This window comes from Chlorocebus sabaeus, chromosome 1, assembly GCF_047675955.1.
Source record: "Chlorocebus sabaeus isolate Y175 chromosome 1, mChlSab1.0.hap1, whole genome shotgun sequence".
In the NCBI taxonomy this organism is placed as follows: Eukaryota; Metazoa; Chordata; class Mammalia; order Primates; family Cercopithecidae; genus Chlorocebus; species Chlorocebus sabaeus.
The window spans coordinates 86,230,041-86,256,707 of record NC_132904.1 but is presented as its reverse complement, the minus strand read 5'-3'; the positions used below and the strand labels follow the sequence as shown (position 1 = coordinate 86,256,707).

At 36.6% G+C, this 26,667-nt stretch overlaps 1 protein-coding gene across 4 annotated transcripts in view; it reads right to left on the bottom strand.

Moving 5' to 3' along the window:
* FOLH1 (folate hydrolase 1) overlaps window positions 1–26,667 on the bottom strand; it is a 65,428-nt gene that overhangs the window by 6,859 nt on the left and 31,902 nt on the right. For all 4 annotated transcript variants that reach the window (XM_008020467.3, XM_008020468.3, XM_008020472.3 and 1 more), the window contains exons 8-17: window positions 23,164–23,262; window positions 21,882–21,967; window positions 20,386–20,505; window positions 17,884–17,966; window positions 15,905–15,968; window positions 10,317–10,384; window positions 4,400–4,491; window positions 3,162–3,252; window positions 666–930; window positions 284–365 (exon numbers count right to left, since the gene is read on the bottom strand). In XM_008020467.3, the coding sequence (XP_008018658.3) occupies window positions 284–365; window positions 666–930; window positions 3,162–3,252; window positions 4,400–4,491; window positions 10,317–10,384; window positions 15,905–15,968; window positions 17,884–17,966; window positions 20,386–20,505; window positions 21,882–21,967; window positions 23,164–23,262 (1,050 nt within the window). The remainder of the gene's footprint in view (window positions 1–283; window positions 366–665; window positions 931–3,161; window positions 3,253–4,399; window positions 4,492–10,316; window positions 10,385–15,904; window positions 15,969–17,883; window positions 17,967–20,385; window positions 20,506–21,881; window positions 21,968–23,163; window positions 23,263–26,667) is intronic.

Sequence of the window (26,667 nt, the reverse complement as noted above, 5' to 3'; positions counted from 1 at the left end):
ATTGCCACTCCAAATGTCGAAAGCAAGTCTTTGAGATAGGGCAGCCCTACATAGGATGTGCTAGAGTGGAAAGACAGAAAGCAGCAGGAAATGGCACTTGTCTACCTATGTAACAAGCTGCACGTTCTGCACATGTATCCCAGAACTTAAAGTAAAACAAATTTAAAAAAAAGAAAACAGCAAGAAATTCCCAAAGCAACAGCGATGTTACTTTCCTTTTAAGTATATATATGTGTGTGTAGATATAGACACAGATATAGATAGATATAGATATAGAACATACTTGCTTTTGTCAAAGTCCTGGAGTCTCTCACTGAACTTGGAAGCAATTTCTGTAAAATTCTTTACTGCAGAAAAAAGTGAATCTGAAATAGAAATTGGGATCATCAAATGCTTAAAGAACATAATTTCTAATGGTATTGGTCCAAAGTTCAAGAAAACGAACAATATAGAAGCCATCATCTTTTGTGTTTTACAAGGTATTTATATTTTTATATTATAAGATATGAGCATCCATAAAATGAAAAATACGTTTATAGACATAAACAGAATACTGGATCACTTGAAACAGCAATCAATAATAAATGACCTAAGATAGCCCATTATATTTTGGAGATTAATAGAACCATACAGATGAGGAATTTGAAAAAGGAAGGGTAACATACCAAATGATACACTGTATGTCTTCATTTCCTGTGGATGTTTCATAGAAATATTGTAGATTTTGTCAGCGTACTTTCTTAAAACTACAGCATAATCTCGACAATCAAAAGGGAGCACTACGGAATTGGCTAGTTCAAACACCATCCCTCCTCGAACCTGGGCCACAGTGAGGTGATATTTAAACATTGGATCATAAAACTTTTCCACCAACTCATATGTTTCATAGACACTGTGATACAGTGGATAGCTGCTGAATTTGTTTGTTTCCTATGGAAAAAATAACAAAACATATCACTTATAGGATAGCTTACAATAAAATGATTAGCACCATATTTACTATTAGTATTAGTAAGATTGGTCAGTGATGGATCAAGGAAAGTACTTAAGCATCTCAATAAGTTACTTCTTAAACAGCTAATATTATGATACGTAAACACACTCCAAGTTTGTACCAATTAAAATATGTGTATATGATATAACAAATATTATTTAAAAAGTATTTCAAAGGGACCAAACAGGCTTGCCTCTAAGAATGCAGAAGATTGCATTCTTAGATTCATGTTTTAAGAATCTGAAAAAACAAGACAAGACAATCTTGCATTTGGGTAAAAATAAGAAGACAGAATTGTTAAAGGCAAGTAAATAAGTATTACACAATATTATATAGGAGAAGACACCAAATTGTTTAATCACTAAAATTCCTTGGATAAATGATTATCTGACAAACAGTGTGCTGAAGGCTGAAGAGTCTGAGTGGTGAGGGGTGCAGTAGTGGATCTAAAGTCTCACTGAGGAGAGAGAAGGGAGGCCCAGACAAGTGTCAGGAAAACCAAAAGTATAGGTAGAAGGAAGGACTTTTCAAACTGTGAATTGCTAGTTTATCACTTTTGACCATTAAGATGCTTATTTTTTATTATTAATATAAAAGGACATTTTATGTACTGATGTGTTGAAGAGACTGGGATTCTGGAATTTCCCTGCCAGGGTTTGAATCTAGGCTTCAGGACTTACTACCAAAAACTTTAGGTGGTCATTTGATTTTATTTGTTGTAATTTTTTTCATAGTAAAATGTAGACAATATTAATATTTATCCTCACTATCAGCTCCCATATAACTCTGCCTAACTTCCTACCTCACAGACAGGAGATTGAAGATTTCCCATCTGGGAAGAATAGCCTGTGAGGAAACACTTACAGAAACTTAATGTCAACTCTAAATCGCCAAATGTCTTTTCTGTATTTGGAATTGAGCTAAATCTCTTATTATTGCAATATTCTTATTGGAACAGTTTTGAACGAACTCTTCCTTACCATTTTTATAAGTGTGAGAATGATTTTTCTTTATAACATAAAATTTAAAAATGAAGACATATCAGGATTAAAATCTTACTTATAAACATGGATGTATCATAAAAGCTGACAAAGGTTTCATCTGATGAACAGAAATCAGGGATGGTATGAATATGAAATGGAAATAAGAAACAACTGTTTTTTATTATAAACCAGTGTTCTTATAAAACTACTTGACATTTTATATACTATGTACCCATTTTACTTTGAAGAAAATGAAAACCATATATATGTGTGTGTGTGTGTGTGTATATATATATATAAAATCTACAACAGAAGAAAAGGAATCATGACTTTTACACGTTCAAAGTGTATTATACTGATATGGTTTGGCTCTGTGTCCCCACCCAAATCTCATCTTGAATTATGATAATCCCCACGTGTCATGGGAGAGACCTGGTGGGAGGTAACTGAATCATGGGGGACACATTTTCCTGCCCTGTTCTCCTGACAGTGAATAAGTCTCATGTGATCTAATGGTTTTATAAAGGGAAGTTCCCCTGCACCTGCTCTCTTGTGTGTTGCCATGTAACATGTAACTTTGCTCCTCATTCGCCTTCAGCCACGATTGTGAGGCCTCCCCAGCCATATGAAACTGTGAGTCAATTAAACATATTTCCCTTGTAAATGACCCAGTCTTGGGTATGTCTTTATTAGGAGCAGGAGAACAGACTAATATATATAGTCTGTTCTTTATTAAACAAATTTTTCATTTGTTTAATGATGTTATTTGTTTAATAATTAGAGATATAGTAAGAGATGGAAATTCAAATACAGTGATTAATTTTGAATTATAATGGGGAGATACTGATTAATTTTGAATAAAGAGGAGGGTGAAATCAAAGACAATTCCTACATTTTCAACTTAAATGACTGAGTGAATGCAGTGCCACCAAATGAAACAGAAAATATGTTTAAGGGAGTAAATGGAAGTTCGCATTTGCAGACATGAGTATTGATACCAACTGACACTTGAATTTAGGGTAGGAATACCAGATACAGGAGTTATCCTATGTAGTAGCGATACTGTCAACCACTGAGACTTCTCTCTGCTTTCAACTAACGTTTGAGTCACTTTTTGGAGTCAGAATTATTTGTTTAGTTAAAACATATTCATAAATAATCTTGAATAATTTAGATTCACTTACCCAATTTTTAGTATACCGTGCTCTGCCTGAGGCAATTCCAAGTCGTTGGAAGAACACCTCAAAATCATTTCCGGATCCCAATTTGCTTATCCTTTTAGAGATAAAACACCAGAATTATTTCAAAGTAATTTGTTCATTAAGTACAGATTACATGTTCATTAAACTAAACTCCATTCTATTATAAATGTAATTTTAAACATACAGATTTAGACATGCAGCAAAAACATGAAAAGAATGTTAATTTTCATCACAAAATATCTCCTTCTATGAGACTATTTTGTGTAGGAATGACTATTTTATGTCACATTTTGTTAAAGGTTTCTGAAGCTGGAAAATGTTTTCCTCAAGATTATTTCATTCCATTTATCATCTTTATCTGTTGTACATAATAGAGTGAAAAGCAAATATTTTTCAGATAGTTTGGACATAAATTTTGTCCTTTATAATATAAATGATTTGTGCTGTTGACATCAATAAACTCAAAGTACTGAGATATTTATTCATCTTCCCTTGCTTGTGAAGATACAACCAATGTTGAAGTGATGCTTGCATTTTTATTACAGTAAGAAAAATATTTGTTAACTATACGATATTCAGAAAAAGAATAATTACAAGGTGATGAGGTGACAGAAAAAAATGAGAATTACTTTTCACCATTATCTTTATCAGGGGTTGAGCATCCCTTATCCAAAAATCCAAAATCTGTATCAAAATATCTCATGCACCCCCAAAATAAATACACCTACTACATACTCACAAAAATTAAAGATAAGAAAATTTTTTAAAATGCTGCAAAATCCAAAAGTTTTTAAGCACCTACATGACACTGAAAGGAAATGCTAACTGAAGCATTTCAGATTACGAATTCTCAGATTAGGGATGTTCAACCAGTAGGTATAATGCAAATATTCCAAAATCTTTAAAAAAAATCCAAAGTCCAAAATACTTCTCATCCCACACATTTCATATAAAAAATGACCAAACTATATAATCTGTTGAAATGTTCCATATGTATATATTACATATTCTAAAGAGAAATCACGTTTTGATGTCCTGAACATTTAACTACAAAGCACACAGTAATCTTTTATTCGTGAACCAAAGGAATGCTTTTCCTTTATCAGATTTTAGACCATTTTTAAAGTTAATTTTTGCACTTAATAATTGAAAGAAAACACGCTTTTATTTTCAAAACAATCCCACACTGAATTCAGTGGAAATTTCATTCATTTGTTTACCTGGGCATGCCACTGAACTCGGGGGAAGGACTTTTTTTCGTCCAACTTTCATAAAGAGATTTGCCTTCAAAGCCTTCATCAGGGCTTTCCAGCTACACAAATTAAAAGGAAAAAAAGGGAATACTTATAAATCAGATATTTTAAAAACTAGATGTCCATTAACCAGAAGTGAATAAGCCACAATTCAGCAAAAACAAGGGATGCTATCCATACATTACCAGTCATCAAGAATTGTAAGTTTCTGAGAAATGGGAAAATACTCATGTTATTATATATAGGTGAACTATATTATAAAAATAAATGTATGAAGTGCATAGCATAAACATGCTACACCAAATTCATACCAAGCCACTGTCTTTAGACGAATGGCATAGTGTATGATCTTTTTGTCTATTTCTTTGAATCAAAAGATACTACAATCAAAACAATTTATCCTCTCACAACAAAGAAAATAAAAAGAAGCAAGCTGGTTAAGGGAAAGTATTCAATTTAATATTGTTTCCTGCCAGTAGAGTTGCCAAAGTTATTCAACAACATATAATAAACTGCAATGTCTGTTCTTGTACCAGTACCATAGTGTTTTGGTTACTGTAGCCTCATAGTATAGTTTGATTGAGTTTATTGAGATAATCACGTGGTTTTTGTTTCTAGTTCTGCCTATGTGATTAATCACATTTATTGATTTGCATATGTTGAATCAACCTTGCATCCCTGGGATGAAACCTACTTGATTGTGGTGGATAAGCTTTTTAATGTGCTGCTGGATTCAGTTTGCCAGTATTTTGTTGAGGATTTTTGCATCAGTGTTCATCAAAGATATTGGCCTCAATTTTTTTTGTTGTTTTTGTATGTGCCAAGTTTTGGTTTTGGGATGATGCTGGTCTCATAGAATTAGTTAGGGAGGAGTCTCTCCTCCTAATTATTTTGAAATAGTTTCAATAGAAATAGTACCAGCCGTTCTTTGTACCTCTGGTAGAATTCAGCTGTGAATCCATCTGGTCCTCGGCTTTTTTTGGTTGGAAGGCTATTTATTACTGCCTCAGTTTCAGAACTCATGATTGGTTTGTTCAGGGATTCAATTTCTTTCTGGTTCAGCCTTGGGAGGGTGTATGTGTCCAGAAATTTATCCCTTTTTTTCTTTTTCTTTTTTTTGTTTTTGAGACGGAGTCTTGCACTGTCGCCTGGGCTATAGCGCAATGGCGCCATCTTGGCTCATTGCAACCTCTGCCTCCCGGGTTCACCCAAGTCTCCTGCCTCAGCCTCCCTACTAGCTGGGATTACGGGTACCTACCACCACACTCAGCTAATTTCTATTTCTTCTAGATTTTTTAGTTTATGTGCATAGAGGTGTTTATAACATTCTCTGATGTTTGTATTTCTGTGGGGTCAGTGGGAATATTCCCCCTTATCATTTCTGAGTGTGTTTATTTGAATCTTATCTCTTTTCTTCTTTATTAGTTTAGCTATCACTCTATTTTATTAATTTTTTCTCAGAAAATCAGCTCCTGGATTCATTAATATTTTGAAGGGTTTTTCATGTCTTTATCACCTTCAGTTCAGCTGTGGTCTTGGTTATTTCTTGTCTTCTGCTAGCTTTGGGGTTTGTTTGCTTTTGTTCTCTAGTACACTTAGTTTTGATATTAGGTTGTTAACTTGAGATCTTTCTAACTTTTTTTTTTTTTTTTTTGAGACATAGTCTTGCTCTGTTGCCCAGGCTGGAGTGCAGTGGCATGATCTTAGCTCACTGCAACCTCCACCTCCCAGGTTCAAATGATTCTCCTGCCTCAGCCTCCCGAGTAGCTGGGACTACAGGCACATGCCACCACACCACATTTGGCTAGTTTTTTGTATTTTTAGTAGAGAGGAGGTTTCACCATGTTAGTCGGGATGGTCTCGATCTCCTGACCTTGTGATCCGCCCTCCTCGGTCTCCCAAAGTGCTGGGATTACAGGCGTGAGCCACCGCGCCTGACCAGATACTTCTAACTTTTAATGTGGTCATCTAGTGCTATACATTTCCCTTTTAATTCTGCCTTAGCTGTGTCCCAGAAATTCTGGTATGTCATATCTTTGTTCTCATTAGTTTCAAAGAACTTCTTGATTCCTGCTTTTATCTCATTATATACCCACAAGTCATTCAGGAGCAGGTTATCCAATTTCCATGGAATTGCATAGTTTTGAATGAATTTCTTACTCTTGATTTTGAATTTGATTGCATGGCGGTACAAGAGATGTTTTTAATTTCCGTTCTTTTGCTTTTGCTGAGGAGTGTTTTACTTCCAATTATGTGATCAATTTTAGAGTAAGTGCCATGGGCTGATGAGAAGAATGTATATTCTGTTGTTTCTGGGTGGAGAACTTTGTAGATATCTATCAGGTCCATTTGATCAAGTACTCAGTTCTGGTCCTGAATATCTTTGTTAATTTTATGTCTTGAAAATTAATTACTATTTTCAATAGGCCATTAATGTCTACCACTATTATCGTGTGGGAGTCTAAGTTTCTTTGAAGGTCTCTAAGAACTTGCCTTATGAATCTAGGTGCTCCTGTGTTATGTGCATATATATTTAGGACAGTTAGCTCTTCTTGTTGAATTGAAGCCTTTACCATTATGTAATGCCCTTCTTTGTCCTTTTTCATTTTTGTTGGTTTAAAGTCTGTTTTGTCAGAAACTAGAATTGCAACCCCTGCACTTTTCTGTTTTCTATTTGCTTGGTAGATTTTCCTTCATCTATTTATTTTGATCTATGTGTGTCATTGCATGTGAGATGGGTCTCTTGAAGACAGGATACCAATCGGTCCTGGTTCTTTATCCAGCTTGCCACTCTGTGTCTTTTAACTGGTGTATTTAGCCCATTTACATATAAGATTAGCATTGATATGTTTGGATTCGAACCTGTCATCATGATGTTAGCTGGTTATTTTGCAGACTTATGTGATTGCTTTATAGTCTCACTGGTCTGTGTACTTCGGTGTGTTTTTGTTGTGACTGGCAACAGTCTTTCCTTTCCATATTTAGTGCTTCTGTCAAGAACTCTTGTAAGACAGGTCTGGTGGTAACAAATCCTCTCAGCGTTTGCTTTTCCTAAAAGAATCTTACTTCTCCTCTACTTATAAAGCTTAATGTGGTCGGATATGAATTTCTGGATTGGAATTTCTTTTTTCTAAGAATGTTGAACATTGGCCCCCAATCTCTTCTGGCTTGTAGGGTTTCAGCTGAGAGGTCCACTGTTAGTCTGATGGACTTCCCTTTGTTGGTGACCTGACCTTTCCCTCTAGCTGCCTTTAACATTTTTTCTTTCATTTTGTCCTTGGAGAATCTGATGATTGTGTGTCTTGGGGATGATCTTCTCAAGGAGTATCTTACTGATGTTCTCTGCATTTCCTGAATTTGAGTGTTGGCCTGTCTAGCTATGTTGGGAAAGTTCTCATGGATTATGTCCTGAAATATGTTTTCCAAGCTGGTTCCATTCTTCCCATCTCTTTCATGTACATCAATCAGTCACAGATTCGGTCTCTTTACATAATCATACATTCCTTGGAAGTTTTGTTCATTGCTTTTTCTCTATTCTTGCCTGCCTGTATTATTTCAGAAAAACAGTCTTCAAACTCTAAGATTCTTTCCTTCACTTGGTCTACACTGCTATTAATACTTGTGATTGCATTGTGAAGTTGCTGTAGTGTGTTTTTCAGCTCTATTCTTCTCTATACTGGCTTTTTTTTTACTGTCAGTTCCTGCAATATTTTAACATGAATTTTAACTTCCTCGAATTGGGTTATAACACACTCCTTTAGCTCAGTAAACTTTGTTCCTATCTATATTCTGAATTCTATTTCTGTCATTTCAGGCACCTCAACCTGGTTCTGAACCCTTGCTGGAGAAGTGATGCAGTCATTTGTAGGAAAGAGGGCACTCTGGCCTTTTGAGTTTTCAGTGTTATTGGACTGATCCTTTCTCATCTCTGTGGGCTCATCTGCCTTCAATCTTTGAGGTTGGTGACCTTTGGATGGAGCTTTTTCTTTTCTTTTCTTTTTTAAACAGTCTAGCCACTTTTCTGCAGGGCTGCTGTGTTGTGCTGGGGGTTTGACTCCAATCCCTAGTTGCCTTAGATTTTACAGTACCTGGAGGAATCATCAGTAAAGGCTGTGAAACAGCAAAGAATGCAGCCTGCTTCTTACTCTGGGACCTCCATCCCAGGGAGTCATAGACATGTTGCTGGCCTAAACAGACCTGTAGGAGGTTGCTGGAGACCCCATTGGGAGGTCTTACCCAGACAGGAGGAAAAGGATCAGGGACCCAGTTAAAAAAGGAGTCTAGCCACGTTTTTGTAGAGCAACTATGCTGTGTTAGGGGTCCACTTCAGCATAGGTCCACCTTGGTTGTCTTGGACACTCTGAAGTCTGAAACCTGGAATGGCTAAGTCATCCAAATAGCAAAGATGGTGGTCTGCTCCTCCTGGGAGCTCCATCCCAGGCTGTCCTAAAACCTCTCTCAGCCAGAGAACACCAGCAGGGGTAGCCAGAAACCCTGGTTGGGAGGCTCCACCCGTTGATGAGGAACACAGTTGGGTACCTGCTTTATAAAGCAGTCTGGCCACATTTTTGTGGGGCCTCTGTGCTGTGCTGGGGAACTGCTTCCACCCCTAGTCATCTTGGGCTCTCCAAACCCTAAAGGTTGGAATGGTTAAGCCACCCAAACAGCAAAGATGGCAGCCCACCCCTCTATCCCTACTCCCCGCTCCCTCTACCACCCAAGAGCTCTTTCCCAGGTAGACGCAACACTGCTACCAGTGGCTGGCTGGAAATCCAAGCCCATAGGTCTTATCCTGTGAGATTCTGTAGAAGTGGGGCCTGCAGAGCATTGTGGCTCAGGCTCCTGAATTCAGCCTCTTTTTTATGGGTATGTATGAGTGTCTAACCTCCTGCTTTGCTGGAGTTGCAGCTACTTTTGCCATGAAGCCTGGAAAGCTGGAGTATCTAAAGCTCCTGTGTCTCCATGCATGCCTGAGTGGCTGTTCTGCTAAGACTCCATGCAGCTGTGTGTCAGACTGAAGGCCCTGGTGGGGTGGGTTCACAAGGGTATCTGCTGACCTAAGGGCTGCAAAGATCCATGGAAAAAGCATGATTTCTTGGGGTTGCACATTCACTCATCATTTTCCTGGATGGGGGAGGTTCCCTTGACTCTGTGTCATTTCCAGGTGGGCTGTCATCCTGCCTTGCTTTTCTCCATTCTCCTTTGGTTGGGTTGTTTCCTTGATTAGTCCCAATGAGAGTACCTGTTTGTTTCAGTTGAAGGTGCTGTATTTACTTGCCCTTTCCCTTTCTCTTTGTGAGAGCCACACACCATAGTTGCTTCTATTCAGTCATCTTGGTCACTCCTCCATTCCATTCTTTTGAAACCAAAGCTTAATGGCATTTAAATTTTATTTATAATCCCTATCTGAAAAAATGTAATTGTGGTCTCATCTAGCCTCTGTTCCTGGAAGCCAGCACCTGGTATTCTTATGAATCTTCTTTCTCAATCAATTAGAACATTTAATGATTCCTGTGTCCTGAATTAATTGGTATCACTATACTGAAGAGTATGAAGAAGTTTTTAAATTAAGGAGTTAAGCCATAGGACCAAGTCTTGGTTCAGCTACTGTACAAGTTATGTGTGACTTTGGTGGCCAGTGTTCTTTGAGCTCAGTTTCACTGTTTTAAGAATGGAGATGGTAGACATGATGCTACTCATGGGCTACCTCACAGCGGTGTGGTGAGAAATGAAGCAATCTGTATAAACAGTTTACTAGATGTGATGGTCTGTGGAGATGGGATGTCATATTTGTTATATGAAAAGAAGACAAGAAGTTATAAAACAACACCAATGTTTAACAGAATAATACCTCAAGAAAACATCACTCGTAGAACTTATATACCTCTTTTGTTAGGTTGTATACCAAGCTGTACATCAGTGGTGTACAATCAACTCTCAGAGTGTAGTTTCCTGAAAAATAAGAAAAGAATAGATTTTAAAATTTAATTTCTTTCTGTTATTATTTTCTTCAAAGACCACTGCTAACTTCCTAGCAAGAATGTTGTTTTAAAACCCGATTTCAACTATAACTCTCCAATGGCTTCCCATCTAACTCTGTAAATTCCATCATCCTCACCAAAGCCCACAGTGCCATACATGAAACCCCAGGTCACCTCTCGAAATCTGCATTTTACATTCTGCCCAAGAATACTCCCTCAGCATCTTTGCACACACTGTCCTTTCAGCCTGGAACAGTATTCTGCATTATATCTGCATGCCTTACTCCTCCTCTGGTCTAATGTCATGTTTTTCTGAGAGATTTCCCCTATCACCCTACCTAAAATAGCACTCTCTTACCCCCTAATTTTAGCCACTCTTTCTTTTAACCTTGGCTCATGTTTCTCCATATTACTCATCTATTTAACATAAAACATATTAAGTACTTGTCTTTTTTTTATTGGCCCTCCAACTAGACGATAAGTCCCCTGGGAGAAGGTGCACTCTTTTGTTTGCTGCCATACTCCAGTGCTTAGAACAATCCTAGAATTTAGCATTTATCCAATCAGTATTTGTTGGGACAATGAATTTGTGAACCAGGTGCTCTTCTTAGAGTTTCAGTCCCCATTCGTCAGGAGGTCAAGGGCTGGTGGTTGTGACAATCAAGTGAAGCACCCAGGAGAGGTGTTCTTGGGAAGCCAATTCAGCACAGGGAGGGGGTGCGACTCAGGAGGAGTTTTGGGGGAGGGAAGTCAAGACAACTTCACAAACTTGGAGAGGGGACTCTTGAACTGGGTTTTCTAGAACCGGGACACAGTTGGGGGTGGGGGCAGGGGGAATGGTATTTGCAGCTAAGGGCATAGCCTGTGCAAATGCCCAGAAATGTAAAAGCACATGAAACACTCGGAGGATGGCAACTCGCTTTTATCCCAAAGCCTAAGATCCATGCTTGAGAACAGTAAAAGTAGAGGCTTTTAAAATAGTGACACCTCAGCAGACTTGTTTATGCAACTTAAAAATTTGATATTAGAATTCTAAAATTCATCTGGAAGAATAAATATCTACAAACAGCCAATGTAATTTTTAAAACAGAAGTGCTTATAAGAGTGGAAATGGGGAGGAGAATAGTTTGGCAACATTTATAACAATTTAAATGCACATATCCTAGAACCAAATAAATATACTTGTAGCTCTCTACCCTCTCCTCACATCATACAGAAAAACATGCAAATAAAAGCATATTAACTACAACAAACTGAAACAATCTGTCCAGCAGCTAGAGAATTGATACAGAATTTGTCCTATTGAATACAATGTAGATTTTTCTTGTCTGGTGGTAGTGTTTGTTTTTTAAGCGAAACAGAGATATGTGCTGATATGGAAAGCTTTTCATAATGTGTTGCTGAATGAAAAAGGCAAGTTGTAGAACCATTTAGCTGTAATATGATACCAAATACCTGTATAAGGTGGTGAGAGACAAAAGAGTGTAGTAGTTAGAAGGGTAAAGTTGGAACAGACCAGTCTGATTTGAGTCTAAGCTCAACCCTTCACTAGCTGTGTGACCCTGGGAAAGTTACTTAACCTCTCTGAGTGTCAGTTTCTTCTTTTATACAAAAGAGATAATAAAAGCATTTACCTACTTATCTCAGAGGGTTATGGTGAGTACTGAATAATTTTTTTACATGTAAAGCACCTGAGATAGCACCCACTACACTCTTGGTGCTTTGTGGAGCTAAATGCTATATATTAATGCCAACATGATGGAAATGCCCAAAACTGAGTACAGTAGTACCTTTGGAGAGAGGACTAAGTTTGAGAGTAGTTTGCATTGGGGAGTTTTGCTTTATTTGTAAATTTTACATTTTAATAGTAGAAATTTCAGAATATATGATTTTTGGTATTATTTGAGAAAGAAACATTAATACAATGTAAAAATATAAAACAAAGTGAGATGAATGGTGTCCCAATCATATAGTACCTGCTGCCCTTTGTTCTCAACTTTGAAAATTATAGAGACACAATGAAGCAATGTCAAGCCAGGGATGACATAAGTAGCAAAGCTTAATGAGTTTTTAAAATACATTAAAATATCAAATCTTAAAAAACTATGGCCAAGTATGGTGCCACACACCTGTTGTCCCAGCTACTTGGGAGGCGGGAGGATCAATTGAGTTCAGGAGTTTGAAACCACTCTGGGCAATACTACAAGATCTCATTTCAAAACAACAAGAACAAAAAAGAAAAAAAACAAACAAAAAACAGAAAAAAACTATCAATAAAGAGAATGTTATTCTACATTTCAAGAAAATATATTTGGAGTATTTATTCTTGGTGGGCAAATATATATGTATATTTGACCTTATTATGTGTTTTAAGTAGGTATAATGATATTAATCAAAGTTAACATTTTTTGATGTTTACTCTGTGCAAGACACAGGTCTGGGAGATTTGCAAATGAATTTTTTTTTTTTTTTTTGCCCTTACAGGAGCCTTTGAGATAGGGGCTCTTAGAAGTTATATTTAGAAGTGAGAAAACTGAGGCACAAAAAGTAAGTAGCTTGGTTCACACAAATAGGAAGTTGCATGGCCAGGAATGAATCCAGGCATCTGACGCCAAAGGTCAGGCACTTAGCCACTACCCTAAGAGAAGGAGAAAAGAATAACTATATGCACTGTGTAAGCTAACTTTCAGAACAGTGTAGCTCAGAGGCATTGACAAAGAAGAAAATGAAGGTTGGGAGCTGTGTCTCAGACCCGTAATCCTAGCATTTTGGGAGACCAACATGGTTAGATAGCTTGAGCCCAGGAGTTTGAGGCCAACCTGGGTAATATGGTGAAACCTCATCTCCAATAAAAATACAAAGATTACCTGTTGTTTCCTGACTTTTTAATGATTGCCATTCTAACTGGTGTGAGATGGTATCTCATTGTGGTTTTGATTTGCATTTCTCTGATGGCCAGTGATGACGAGCATTTTTTCCTGTGTCTGTTGGCGTATGCATGTCTTCTTTTGAGAAATGTCTGTTCATATCCTTTGCCCACTTTCTGATGGGGTTGCTGGTTTTTTTTCTTGTAAATTTGATTGAGTTATTTATAGATTCTGGATATTAGCCCTTTGTCAGATGAGTAGATTGCAAAAATTTTCTCCCATTCTGTAGGTTGCCTGTTCACTCTGATGGTAGTTTCTTTTGCTGTGCAGAAGCTCTTTAGTTTAATTAGATCCCATTTGTCAATTTTGGCTTTTGTTGCCATTGCTTTTGGTGTTTTAGACATGAAGTCCTTGCCCATGCCTATGTCCTGAATGGTATTACCTAGGTTTTCTTCTAGGGTTTTTATGGTGTTAGGTGCTGGAGAGGATGTGGAGAAATAGGAACACTTTTACACTGTTGGTGGGATTGCAAACTAGTTCAACCATTATGGAAAACAGTATGGCGATTCCTCAAGGATCTAGAACTAGAAGTACCATATGACCCAGCCATCCCATTACTGGGTATATACCCAAAGGATTATAAATCATGGTGCCATAAAGACACATGCACACGTATGTTCATTGCGGCACTATTCACACTAGCAAAGACTTGGAATCAACCCAAATGTCCATCAGTGACAGACTGGATTAAGAAAATGTGGCACATATACACCATGGAATACTATGCAGCCATAAAAAAGGATGAGTTAGTGTCCTTTGTAGGGACATGGATGCAGCTGGAAACCAGCATTCTCAGCAAACTATCGCAAGAACAGAAAACCAAACACCGCATATTCTCACTCATAGGTGGGAACTGAACAACGAAATCACTTGGACTCGGGAAGGGGAACATCATACACTGGGGCCTATTATGGGGAGGGGGGAGGGGGAAGGGGGGAGGGATTGCATTGGGAGTTATACCTGATGTAAATGATGAGTTGACGGGTGCTAACGAGTTGATGGGTGCAGCACACCAACATGGCACAAGTATACATATGTAACAAATCTGCACGTTGTGCACATGTACTCTAGAATTTAAAGTATAATAATACAAATTTTAAAAAAATACAAAGATTAGCTGGACATTTGGCACTTGCCTGTAGTCCCAGCTACTAAGGAGACTGAGGTTGAAGGATCACTTGAGTCTGGGAGGTCAAGACTAGTGAGCCATGATTGCTCCAGGCACTCCAGCCTGGACTGCAGAGTGAGATCCTGACTCAAAACAAGCCAGCAAACAAAGAAAAAAACAAAAAAAGAAAAAGAAAATGTAAATGCCAATGTAACTCTATCAAGGTCTCATGTTCCAACTGTTGACATGGCAAATTTACTAATACACTAAAGAAAATATTCTAAAAAATCCCCCCTTCATTCATTTAGTCCTTTATTTTTTGCAACCGTGCCACAAATATTTATTTAATAAGACATTAGGAATCCAGGAGTGAATAAGCAAGATACTGTCTGTTCCTTGTTAAAGAATACAGTCTATTACTTGTAAAACAAATAATTAATAATGACAGTGATGAGTGCCACAAAGACATGTCTTCCCTGAAAAAGTAACATTTCAAAGGAAGGTCTAAGGATAAGGATTAAACAGATAAAGAGGTGTTGAAGAGCAATCTGAGTGTAGAGAATAGGAGTGAAATGGCTGGGATGTTGCATATGGTCAAGATACAGACATATTAGCGGAGCTGGATTGTAGTGACAATGGACTCTTTCATTTTCATGGAAATCAATCTGAGATTTCCTTTAGTTTGGTCCTTCGCTTATTAAAAGTATTTCCATTCTTCAAAGTCAGCCTCAAATGCCTATCCCATTTTTCAAGCCTTTCCTGAAGTTTCTATTATTCTCTCCTCTGAACTCCCAGAGTGGTTTGATCCTACCCTTTCTAAAGTACCTGCATATAATTATAATTCAAGATTGATTTTGTATATTATCTATACTGAGTGTGCCACCACGCCCAGCTAATTTTTGCATTTGTAATAGCTATAGGGTTTTACCATGTTGGCCAGGCTGGTTTCGATATCCTGACCTGAAGTGATCCACCCACTTCAGCCTCCCAAAGTACTGCAATTACAGGTGTGAGCCACCGCACCCCACAAATGATACTTTTTTCCTACATCATTCTAAATTATAGAACCTTTAGGTCCCTGACTTAATCATTCAACAGATACTTACTAAATTCCTGCCATATATAAAAAGAAATCTGCCAGATGAAGCTAATCAAAGAATGCTGCTTTTCTGAATTAGTACTCTATACTTCAAAGCAAAAAAAAAAAAAAAAAAAAAAAAAAAAGTAAGAAAAGAAAACAAAAAGAAAAGGAAAGGAAAGAAGAAAAGAAAAACTTGCTCACCTTGGCCTCACCCAACTCTCAACTAGGGTTCACACACTGCTTTCTGTCAGAGGTTGCAGTAGACTCCCCAACCACATGTTAATACATAGCCTTCCTTGTTAGGGCATAATTTTTTAACTAGACTGCTGTTCCTAGTTTAATCACATCTTTTCTTATGAGACCAACAATATTCACCTTCTATAGACGAATCAGCATTAATATAAGCCACGCCACGCTCTTGAAGGAGTCTTGAATTCTCCTATAATAAAAAGGAAAACCATAAATATAAAGTTATAACCCACTCCCCCTCCCCCACAAAATGCACATCTACATTTAACGATTTAATGTATGTAGACTTCTAATTGAGCTGATCCATATTAATGACAAATTTGACATAAGAAATTCTCATAAAAGAGCTGCTTTGAAAGAATTTGAATAAAGATTACTGGTAGGAAACAACAAGCAAAACTTGTTAAAAGCTAATATTTAAGATGAAACTGTCCATATACTTACGGTAAGTAGAAAAGGAGTTAATTTCTTAACCAAACTGTAGTTTATCCTTCAAAAAATTTTCTTAGCAAACATGAATGACCTGAGACTTTTCAGTGAAGATCTTCCTATAAACATCTCATTATTTAAGCAGAAAATCTTGTCTGGTTCATATGGAATGAAGGTATTTTAAGTTTATGAAATTTCAAGTTAAATTTTATATTATGAAAAATAAGTGAACTTAAGTCATCGCCTGACCATGAAGTCAGATTCTCCTGTAGGATGGCACCATCTCCTGGTCAATATTGATAATTGCACATTTTTAGAATAACACATAGCAAAGTTTTTTTGAGATATCAATGTGGATTCTGAGTCTCTAAAATATGTAATTTCCTAAGCATTCTGACTACAAGATAAAAAATGAAAAAAATGCATGTAAGTGAAAAAAACAATTTGAAAGACACAAATCACACTATCAAAATATTTAGGTTCTTCCAGATATTGGCGTAATTCTTTCTTATAAAACTTTGACTAGGTCTACAAGAGCATCATTTACTTTTTCAAAGAAAATTAAAGTTTACTGGGCTTCGTATAGTATCTGGAGCATGAAAGGAGCCAATAAGTATTTACAGCATGACTGGCAATTAATGGAATAAATATTGACTTTGCATATATTTACCTTATAGCTAATATTTCTGTTATATAAAGCCAACAATACATGCAGTTAAAATTACTTTTCAAAGGGCTTAGTAAATATTCGGTGGTGGAAATTTCTGCCTTACTTTTAACATAATTTAATATAGAGAGGGTCATTATGAATTAAGAAAGATAAACGAAAAGGATACCTTACAGCCAGGCGTGGTGGCACACGCCTGTAATTCTAGCACTTTCGGAGGCCGAGGCAGGCAGATCACTTAAGCTCAGGAGTTCAAGGCCAGCCTGGCCAACATGGCAAAACCCTGTCTTACTAAACATACAAAATTTAGCCAGGTGTGGTGGTCTGTAATCCCAGCTACTCGGGAGGCTGGGGCAGGAGAATCGCTTGAACCAGGGATGCTGAAATTGCAGTGAGCAGAAATCACGTCACTGTACTCCAGCCTGGGCAAGAGTGAGACTCCATCTCAAAAAAAGAAAAAAATGTATTTAGCTTTAGGAGATATTTTGGAAAGCGTAATAGAATCATGACAGAAATCAAACATGATACAGGAGAATTTGACTTCATGGTCAGGAAATAGAGACAATTTAACCTCATATTTTTCATAAATTTGAAATAGCTTCATTCCCTTCAAATCAGAGAAGAATCTCCCTTTAAATGTCATGTTTATGGGAAGATATTCACGGAAAAGTCTGTTAGGTCGTTCATGTTTATTGTTAAGAAACTGACTCGTTTTGATGTTTGGTTTCTAGCATATCTGCTTATTTACTCTCATACTCCCAGGAAATAAAGATAATTTTGACAATTGACATTCAGTGGCTCTTAAAAGTTCAAACAAAACTTAGTTCTTTAGCAACAGAGATTTTTATTGTTGATTTTTGAACAAGAATATGTTGCTTCAGGTTTTGGGGAAAAAAAAATCTTTGAATATTTTCTTATTATATTCATTTCATATTTTTATGTGCTTGGCAAATAAGTCCCGGCTAATTTATTTTATAAAAATTTATATTATAGCAAATTATCAACTAACCTCTGCCCATTCAGTAGAACCAAGAAGACCAAATTCTTCTGCATCCCAGCTTGCAAACAAAATTGTTCTTCTAGGTCTCCACCCTAAAATATATGTGTATATATAAATGTTAGAAAAAAATTCATAATGTACCCAGGATACTACCAAGCCCAGATGGAAACAAAACAAAACAAAACAAAACAAAAAAGCAGTCATTGATTATTTGGGAAGGGCGAATTGTGGTAAAAATCTTTACTTATGTAGTTTTCTTTTGTAAGATTTTAAAATGTTGTCAATACAAAATAGTACAATTACATAGAAAAGGGGGGAAATGTGACAGTGAAGATCTTGCAAGATCATAAAACAATCTAATAGGTTTATAATAATTGGCTATGCATAGGAAGTCATTGATGGTCTGCAACTGCCTAGAACAAAGAAAGAAATTTCTAGATGTGTTCGGTCTTCTGAAAGCAGATACAACTGAAAGAAAATCCTTTGAAACTCTTTCCTATTGTTCTGATATCAAATAAACAATTGTTCAATATCAGCTGGTCATATGATTTCACTCCATTCTCTGCCAGAATTAATCAATAAGGGCTCAGTTAGCAACAGCAATGTTTGCTGTTGCTGAAAACCACATAATTCAATAGAGGGGTGATGTGTCTTGGAGGTTATAAACACTGACCTTGGTGTTAAGGCAAGATCTTGTTTCAAACCCTAGTTCTCTCACTAGCAGCATGACTAAGGGAAAGTTATTCAAACCTACTAAACTTCCATTTCTTCATCTGTATACCAGGAACAAGAGAGTAAAGATGAAGACACCACTTGATTGTAGGAGGATTAAATGGAATAATGTTTAGAAAGCACTGAGTAGGTGCCCCAAAAATTGTGAGTACTCATCATCTTAGTAAATATTCATGTGTGCTTAAGAATGTATACACTATAGCTGTTGACTCTAGTCCTTTGTTTTTGTCAATAGTATTATTCAAATTTCCTATTATTATTCATCAGCATTCCATTTCTTTGGCATATTTTATAATTGTCACAGTGATGTTTTGTATAGTTACCAGAGGGATTTCCTAGCAAAATTATGAAACATTTTTGTAACAAAATTAAACACTACCTACTTCGTGAATTATGTAAATTTAGGTCTCCATTGTTTTGTTTTTTTCAAATATAAGATAGCTGTGTAGAAAAAAGAACTGAGCACCCTTACATTTTATTTTAAATAGAGACATCATGGTTTTGTGGACTGGTAGTCAGAAATTTGAGTTTAAACCCTGATTCTCTTATTCTGCCACATGCTAGCTACGTAATCCTGGGGAAACTCTCGAATTCTCTAAACCTTGGTTAACTTATCTGTTACATAAGAAGATAAATAAATATGTCTTCTCCCTAGTTGCTATGACTTCAAAGTACATAGGACATATAAAAACAGTTTCTCAAAAAAAGTAAATACTATGCAAACAACATATATTATTGTTTTTATTGTTGCTACAAATGTATAGGTTATATTTTACAGCCCCCAGACACCTTGTTTGCAGGGTCAATAAACAGAATGAACTTCTTGCTCTCAATGTGCAATTATTATGTTAAAGAGCAAACATTTGAACTAAATTTTACTTTGACTATCATATGAAGATTCTAAAATGGCCAAAGTGATGATGTTATGAGTATAAACCTAATTTTTGTGAGAGCACACCCGTGCTCAGGGTATGAGAATACAGATTCCAAACTTTTGACAGAATCCCATTAGACCTAAGACCAGTATTTCTCTGAACAGAACATCTATCTCCTTAATTACTCCATACATTTAACCTGAGGTCTGGGGTTAGAAGAGACTGAGGAACGTCTGCTTACAGTCTCTAACTAGGAAGCTTTGGCTTATAATCTAATTTCAGTGTGTTTTCTCTAGTGATGTAACCCATCTGCATCTTCTTAGTTGCAAAGAACAACCATCAACAGTATAATTCCTTTATTTCAGATTATCACTTAATACATAAATATCAATAATATAAATGTTATATAAATAAATGCAAAAATAAATAATATAATTGGCCGGGCGCGGTGGCTTAAGCCTGTAATCCCAGCACTTTGGGAGGCTGAGACAGGCGGATCACGAGGTCAGGAGATCGAGACCATCCTGGCTAACACGGTGAAACTCGTCTCTACTAAAAAAACACAAAAACACTAGCCGGGTGAGGTGGCGGGCGCGTGTAGTCCCAGCTACTCGGGAGGTTGAAGCAGGAGAATGGCATAAACCTGGGAGGCGGAACTTGCAGTGAGCCGAGATCCAGCCACTGCACTCCAGCCTGGGCGACAGAGCGTGACTCCGTCTCAAAATAAATAAATAAATAAATAAAAAATAAAATAAATAATATAATTAACCAACCAATATTAAAAATTGTATTGGTATTTTTACCAAACACATGTAATGGTTGAAGTAGTATTTTTATACTCCCTTTACTGAAGACTAAACTGAGAGTCAGATAGGTTGGCATTTTTGCTGTTGGTTTGTATTACCTTCCTTTTTCAGCATTCCAAAGCTCCTCACAATTTCATGAACAACAGCTGCTCCACTCTGAGGGTCAATACCACCAAACACCCATGAGTCCCGGTGACCTCCCAGAATGACGTATCTGTCTAGAAAGCATCGATACAAGACTATTTGTCATTCTGGGTCAATAAAAGAGAAAACTGCAAACAACTCAATAGCATCTAAATACAAAGCGCTCATTACTCAAAAAAAAAAAAAAAAAAAAAAAGGCTAGGTTCCCTAAGATTTGTGAAAATATGTTATTTCTGATTTTAATATGTGTTTCTGCTATCTGAGAAAGCATAAATGTGATAAAGCAAATATATATTTCAATGTATTACTATAATTATAAGTACTACATATAAGTAATTAAGAAAGCTTAATGTTATCCTTATTCACATTTTTTGTAATTCTCTATTACTCCTCTCTTACCTAACTTACCACTTTCTAATTCATTCAAAATAAGAGAACATAGTGGCCACCTAGGAAGTTCTCCAATTCCTATTCTTTCTATTCAGTTTTTAAGGTACAGTTCAAATATGTTCTCCCTCTATGAACCTTTTTTATTTTCTATAGAAGAGGGAATTTCTCTGCCTACCCAGCTCTCAGGAGTAATAAAGCACTGATCACCCTTAAGTATATGGCTCCCTTCACAAACTGTGAGCTCTTTGTCTCGGGTCTGTGTCTTCTTTTGTCTCCCCATCTCCAATGCTTATCACAGAGTTGGCACAAAATAGGTACTCAGTATTATTCAATAATAGCCACTTATATATTGCTTAGTACTCATTAGAATATGCAAACAACAAGGATATCAATATTCTTGATCTAAAATAAATCACTGCTCATAAGAAACATGCAATTAATATGTTTAATATACATTTAATAGTATCTGTTTTGGTAAGAAATATGGAACCAAATAGTTCATAAGAAACTGAGACTTCATGAACTAAGACTATGTATAAAATGCATTAATTAGTAGATCATCCGAACTTCTATGGAAATCATATGTCCATATATTTTATCAGTGGCTTTAGTTGTGGAAAATAAAACTATGCAAAGGATTCATTAATACAAGATTATCTTAATTTTCTAAGCGTGTGATATTTTATATAGATGTTTATAGTTATCATGAAGATATTTCCCTATGCAAAATATATAGTAAAAAAAAAAAATTCAGAAAACTCAGAAAAAAACGCATCTTTCCCTACCCTGCTTCCCTTGATCCTTTAATTGAGGCCTGCCCAGTTTATCATTCGCCTTGGTCATTTGCCCAGCCTAGCACCAAACATTCACTTTTCTTCACCACCTGTACCACAATACAAAATTATTTCATATTTATTTATTTTGTTTTTAGGTGAGTTCCACTGGTTTTCTTTGTTCGTTTGTTTGTTTGTTTTGATTCACTTTGCACTCCCAGAGGTTGACAGTATCCAGCACATAACAGTTACTTGATCAATATTTGCTAAGCAAATGATTCCTTTACCTGGTTCCACTGCTCCTCTGAGAGTACCTATCACATTGTAAATTCTTGTCACTTCACTGGTAGAGTGGATGTGCATCTTGACTTTTCTAATGCAAAGATAAAAGACATTCTTTAAAAAAAAAACAAAACTGGTTAACAGATTAACACTATAAGGGTTAAGGGAATTTTCCCCTCTGCCTTTGAAGGTTCAAATCTGGTAAAATAAACTGAAAATCGATTAACAGGAGAAAAAGCATACAAACTTATTAACACACCAGTGTATACAGGAGCCAAACAAAATGTGAGACTCAAACAAAGGCCAAATGGCTGAAGTTTAACTGGCACCCTCTTCACAGGGGAGGGGGAAGTGGGGGACTGCAGGTGGTTTTGAGGGATGGTAAACGATTTTCAAGAGAGTTAAATGGACCCGAAGAGCAGGCAATAGTTTGTAAATAATTCTCTTTGGAATTTGAATGGAACTAGAGAACAGTCAACAGCTTGTGACAAGGCCTGTGTAAAGTGATATGCCTCAGTCTTCCTTCCTATTATATGAGTTCAATCTTCCCTGGTCAATAAAATTTCAGGGAGGGGAAAGAAAGTCATTGTCTTCCTTCTACAGGAGCTTCAGATAAGGGAACTTCAGAGAGAAACTTCCACTCTGCTCTTGTAGGGTGAAGTAGGAGGTCAGAACTATTGATTCTGAAGCTGCATCTAAGGACTTTTATCCTTTAGTTCAAAGTGCTCAGCATGCCAGAACACCATACTTTGGGTTATCCATTTTCTGAGTTCCAACAACACCCATAATTTTTAAATCTTCAATCTTGTTTAAAGATGTCTAATTGTTCACAGGCAAAAATTACACTGGTTCTAACTTGCAGTTTTGTTTCCTGCTGGTATTACATAAACTTTACTTTTTCTGTCATCCTCTATAGTATTTTTTCTTTTCTTTCTTTTTTTTTCTTGAGATGGAGTCTGGCTCTGTCGCCCAGGCTGGAGTGCAGTGGCGCGATCTCAGCTCACTGCAAGCTCCGCCTCCCGGGTTAGCGCCATTCTCCTGCCTCAGCCTCCCGAGTAGCTGGGACTACAGGCGCCCGCCACCACGCCCGGCTATTTTTTTCTATTTTTAGTAGAGAAGGGGTTTCACCGTGTTAGCCAGGATGGTCTCAATCTCCTGACCTCGTGATCCTCCCACCTCGGCCTCCCAAAGTGCTCATATTACAGGCGTCAGCCACCGCGCCTGGCCTAGTATTTTTTTCTTTAAGGCTCCCCCTTAAAAGAGTTAAAATTAAAATAGTCTCTTAACTGTGTAGAAAAGTTTCCAGTAAAGCCAGGTCCAACATTGTAGGGCACTTTGAGACTTCCTCTCCAGCTGCCATCTGGTGGTGAGGAGCCACCCATTTTTCTGTTGGACACAAAAAAACATGATTAGCCACAAAAAAAAACCTGAAGTAACACATTAAAATGTTAATGGATTCACTTTATTGAGAATCTGCTCATAATATCTTTAATGAGTACAAAGTGCTTTGAATAAAATATGTCATTTAAACCTTACCACAATTCTGAGGAATAGCTTCCTCCACTTCACAGATGGGGCACAGGAGGCTTAGAGATTAGATAACATGCCCAAAGTCATGCAACTAGTAAATGGTATAATTAAGATTCAAATTATTGATAAGAATTTGATCTGTGTTACCAGTATCTAGTAGTAAATCTAAAAGTGCTTTCCAGAGCATGTGCTGAAGAAAGAGCTTGATGTCTAACTCTCTGAAATTTTCCATTGTTATTTGTCTCACTGGTATATAGTAATTTTTTACAAAGTACTTTCATACACATCTACTAAGAAGACAGGAGGATCCTTTCTTTTGAAAGGATTTCATTTCAGAAGCCCCTAAAAACTTCAACGCTATTTTTTAAAATTAAGAAATAAAGATTCAGGCAGACCATTCAGTACATGCCATGGTCCCTGGTTATCTTTCAGCAGATTACTGAGAAAGAAAACATGGTAATGTTTATGAAATGGTGGGGTTCTTGTAGTTTCACTTCAGCATATCTGCCTTTACTGTATTAAGATGATGGATTAACTTATTCTTGATTGGGGCATGTAAAACAATATACTTTTACTAAATAGCTACTGAGAGACGAATGTGTTTCCAGACAAACTTAAAAGACTGTTCAAACTGAATAATCTCTACCTTAATTGTAACTACATTTTTATAAAAATTCAGCTGTAAGGCAAAAACAGACTTCTTTGGGCCTACCACGGGCATTTTGCTCCCGTTAAATGAATATTCCAGACAATGGGGGCAATAGAGTCCTTGGCAGAGCTTCCCTTCTAACAAAAAGTAGCCCAATAAATTATTACTATTTTTTCTAACAAAAAGCAGCCTGAAAAATGTAGCTGCAAACATAGATTAGCAAGCTGAAAAGTGCAGGGGAATGCCGGCAGCTGTGCCAATAGAAAAGGGCTACCTGCGATCAGGTGCGGTGGTTCACGCTTGTAATCCCAGCACTTTGGGAGGCCGAGGAGGGCGGATCACCTGAGGTCGGGAGTTCGAGATCAGCCTGACCAACATGGAGAAACCCCGTCTCTACTAAAAGAAAAAAAAAAAAAAAAAAAAAAAAAAAAAATTAGCTGGGTGTGGTAGCGGCACATGCCTGTAATCCCAGCTACTCAGGAGGCTGAGGCAGGAGAATCACTTGAACCCGGGAGGCAGAGACTGCGGTGAGGCGAGATAATGTCATTGCACTCCAGCCTGGGCAACAAGAGCAAAATTCTATCTCACAAAAAAAAAAAAAAAAAAAAAGGCTATTACCTGGGGGCCAGGTATGTACATATGGAGGGTCCATCTTCCCTGTTTTTGTTACCACATGCACAGTAACAGAGAAATGAGCAACATGGCGCAGCTCAGGCAGAAAGCTTACCTGAATAAAAAAAGATTAGGGTGGGGCTACCAGAAATTCACACCCTATGCAAATGGCACACCTGGTCTAACCAGTTTTTCCATGACTTATATAAATCAGACATCACCTCTTCACCATCTCATCTATAAAACCCTCTGCATTTTGCAGTGGACCAGCAACACACTTTTTTCCAGGACCTCTCTCTGCAGCAGAGAGCTATGCTAATATACTATAAACTAATAACATCAGTTGCTTTGGGGGTGTAAATGGATGAGAGGAAAACTTTACTATAAATCCCTTTGAATTGTGAACTTTGTAAATGTATTTCCTTTTCAAAATAAAAATTAATAGTCCATATTCCCATAAAACAATATAATATAAAGCCATGATTGTAGTGTCCCCACAAGGAGAGGTAAACAAATGACTAGAAGAGAACATAATAATAGTTATATATAAGAATCTAATATACCAATGAAAAAATAATACACATACGTGGAGAATAGAAGTTTCAGTTGAAAAATGTTACTGAGGTATAAATCTCTTTAGGTCCTTTTCTCACTTTATAAATAAAAAATAAATTCCACAAATATTTAAAAGTTGAATATTAAAATTTCAAACCACAAAAATATTAGAAAGTACAAATAAACGTTGGAAAATATCTCTGAACATATTTGGTAGACTGTAGATGCCCAGTAATTAATGTATAGACAGTATTGAGTTTATAATTCTGTATCTTGTAGTATATCAATTTTGACCATTTGGAGAAGATTTGTTGTCTACTATGTTTAAGGCACTGTGTTTTATTCACTAAAAAATATAAATATATACAAGACTCAGTCTTTCCACCAAAGAGTTTATAAATCACTCAGAAGAAAATACATATAAAACCAATCATAATACAAAACAGAACATGACAGATCAAAGGTAAAGTTCTAAAAAATGTGGACAAAAGAAAGCTTGATTCAGCTTGTGAGATCAGGAATTACTTTCTAAAGAAGGTTTCACTTGATCTGGATTTTAAAGGATGAATAAGGGCTGGGCATGGAAAAATGAGGGTGAAGAGCATTCCAGGCACAGAGGCGGGCAAGCAAAGAGCAAGTGTAAGGCATGGTGACTATTCTGGCTGGGATATAAAATGGCTAACTTTCCTTGAGAAAGAAATTGAAAAACAGTGTAACTCAAGTGCACATGGAGCACTTTTCATAATAAATCATGGCTGTAAAATGAGTCTGGATAAATTTAAAAGGTTGAAATTATACAATCATTTTATTACTCATATACTTCTTTTACTAATCCAACCACAATAAAAGGAATTTAGCAATCAATAACAAAAGTAAATTTAGGAAATTCACAAATACATGGAAATTAAACAACTAACTCCTAAATAACCAATGGGTCAAAGAAAAATTCTGTGAAATACAATTTAAAAATGCTTTGAGATGAATGAAAATGAAGACACAATGTACCAATACTTATGAGATGCAGCAAAAGCAGTGCTTAAAGGAAAATGCATAGCTGTAAACACCTATATAGAACGATCTCAAATCAGTAAGCTAAGCTTTCACCTTAATAAACTGGACAAAGAAAACTAAACTAAATTCAGAAAGCATAAGAAAGAAAATTACAAAGATTGAAAGAGAAATAATAAAATAGAGAATAGAGAAAATCAATGAAACAAAGGGTGATTCTTTAAAAAGACAGATTAGAGACTTAAATGTTAGACCTAAAACCATAAAAACCCTAGAAGAAAACCTAGGTATTTAGGACATAGGCATGGGCAAGGACTTCATGTCTAAAACACCAAAAGCAATGGCAACAAAAGCCAAAATTGACAAATGGGATCTCATTAAACTAAAGAGCTTCTGCACAGCAAAAGAAACTACCATCAGAGTGAACAGGTAACCTA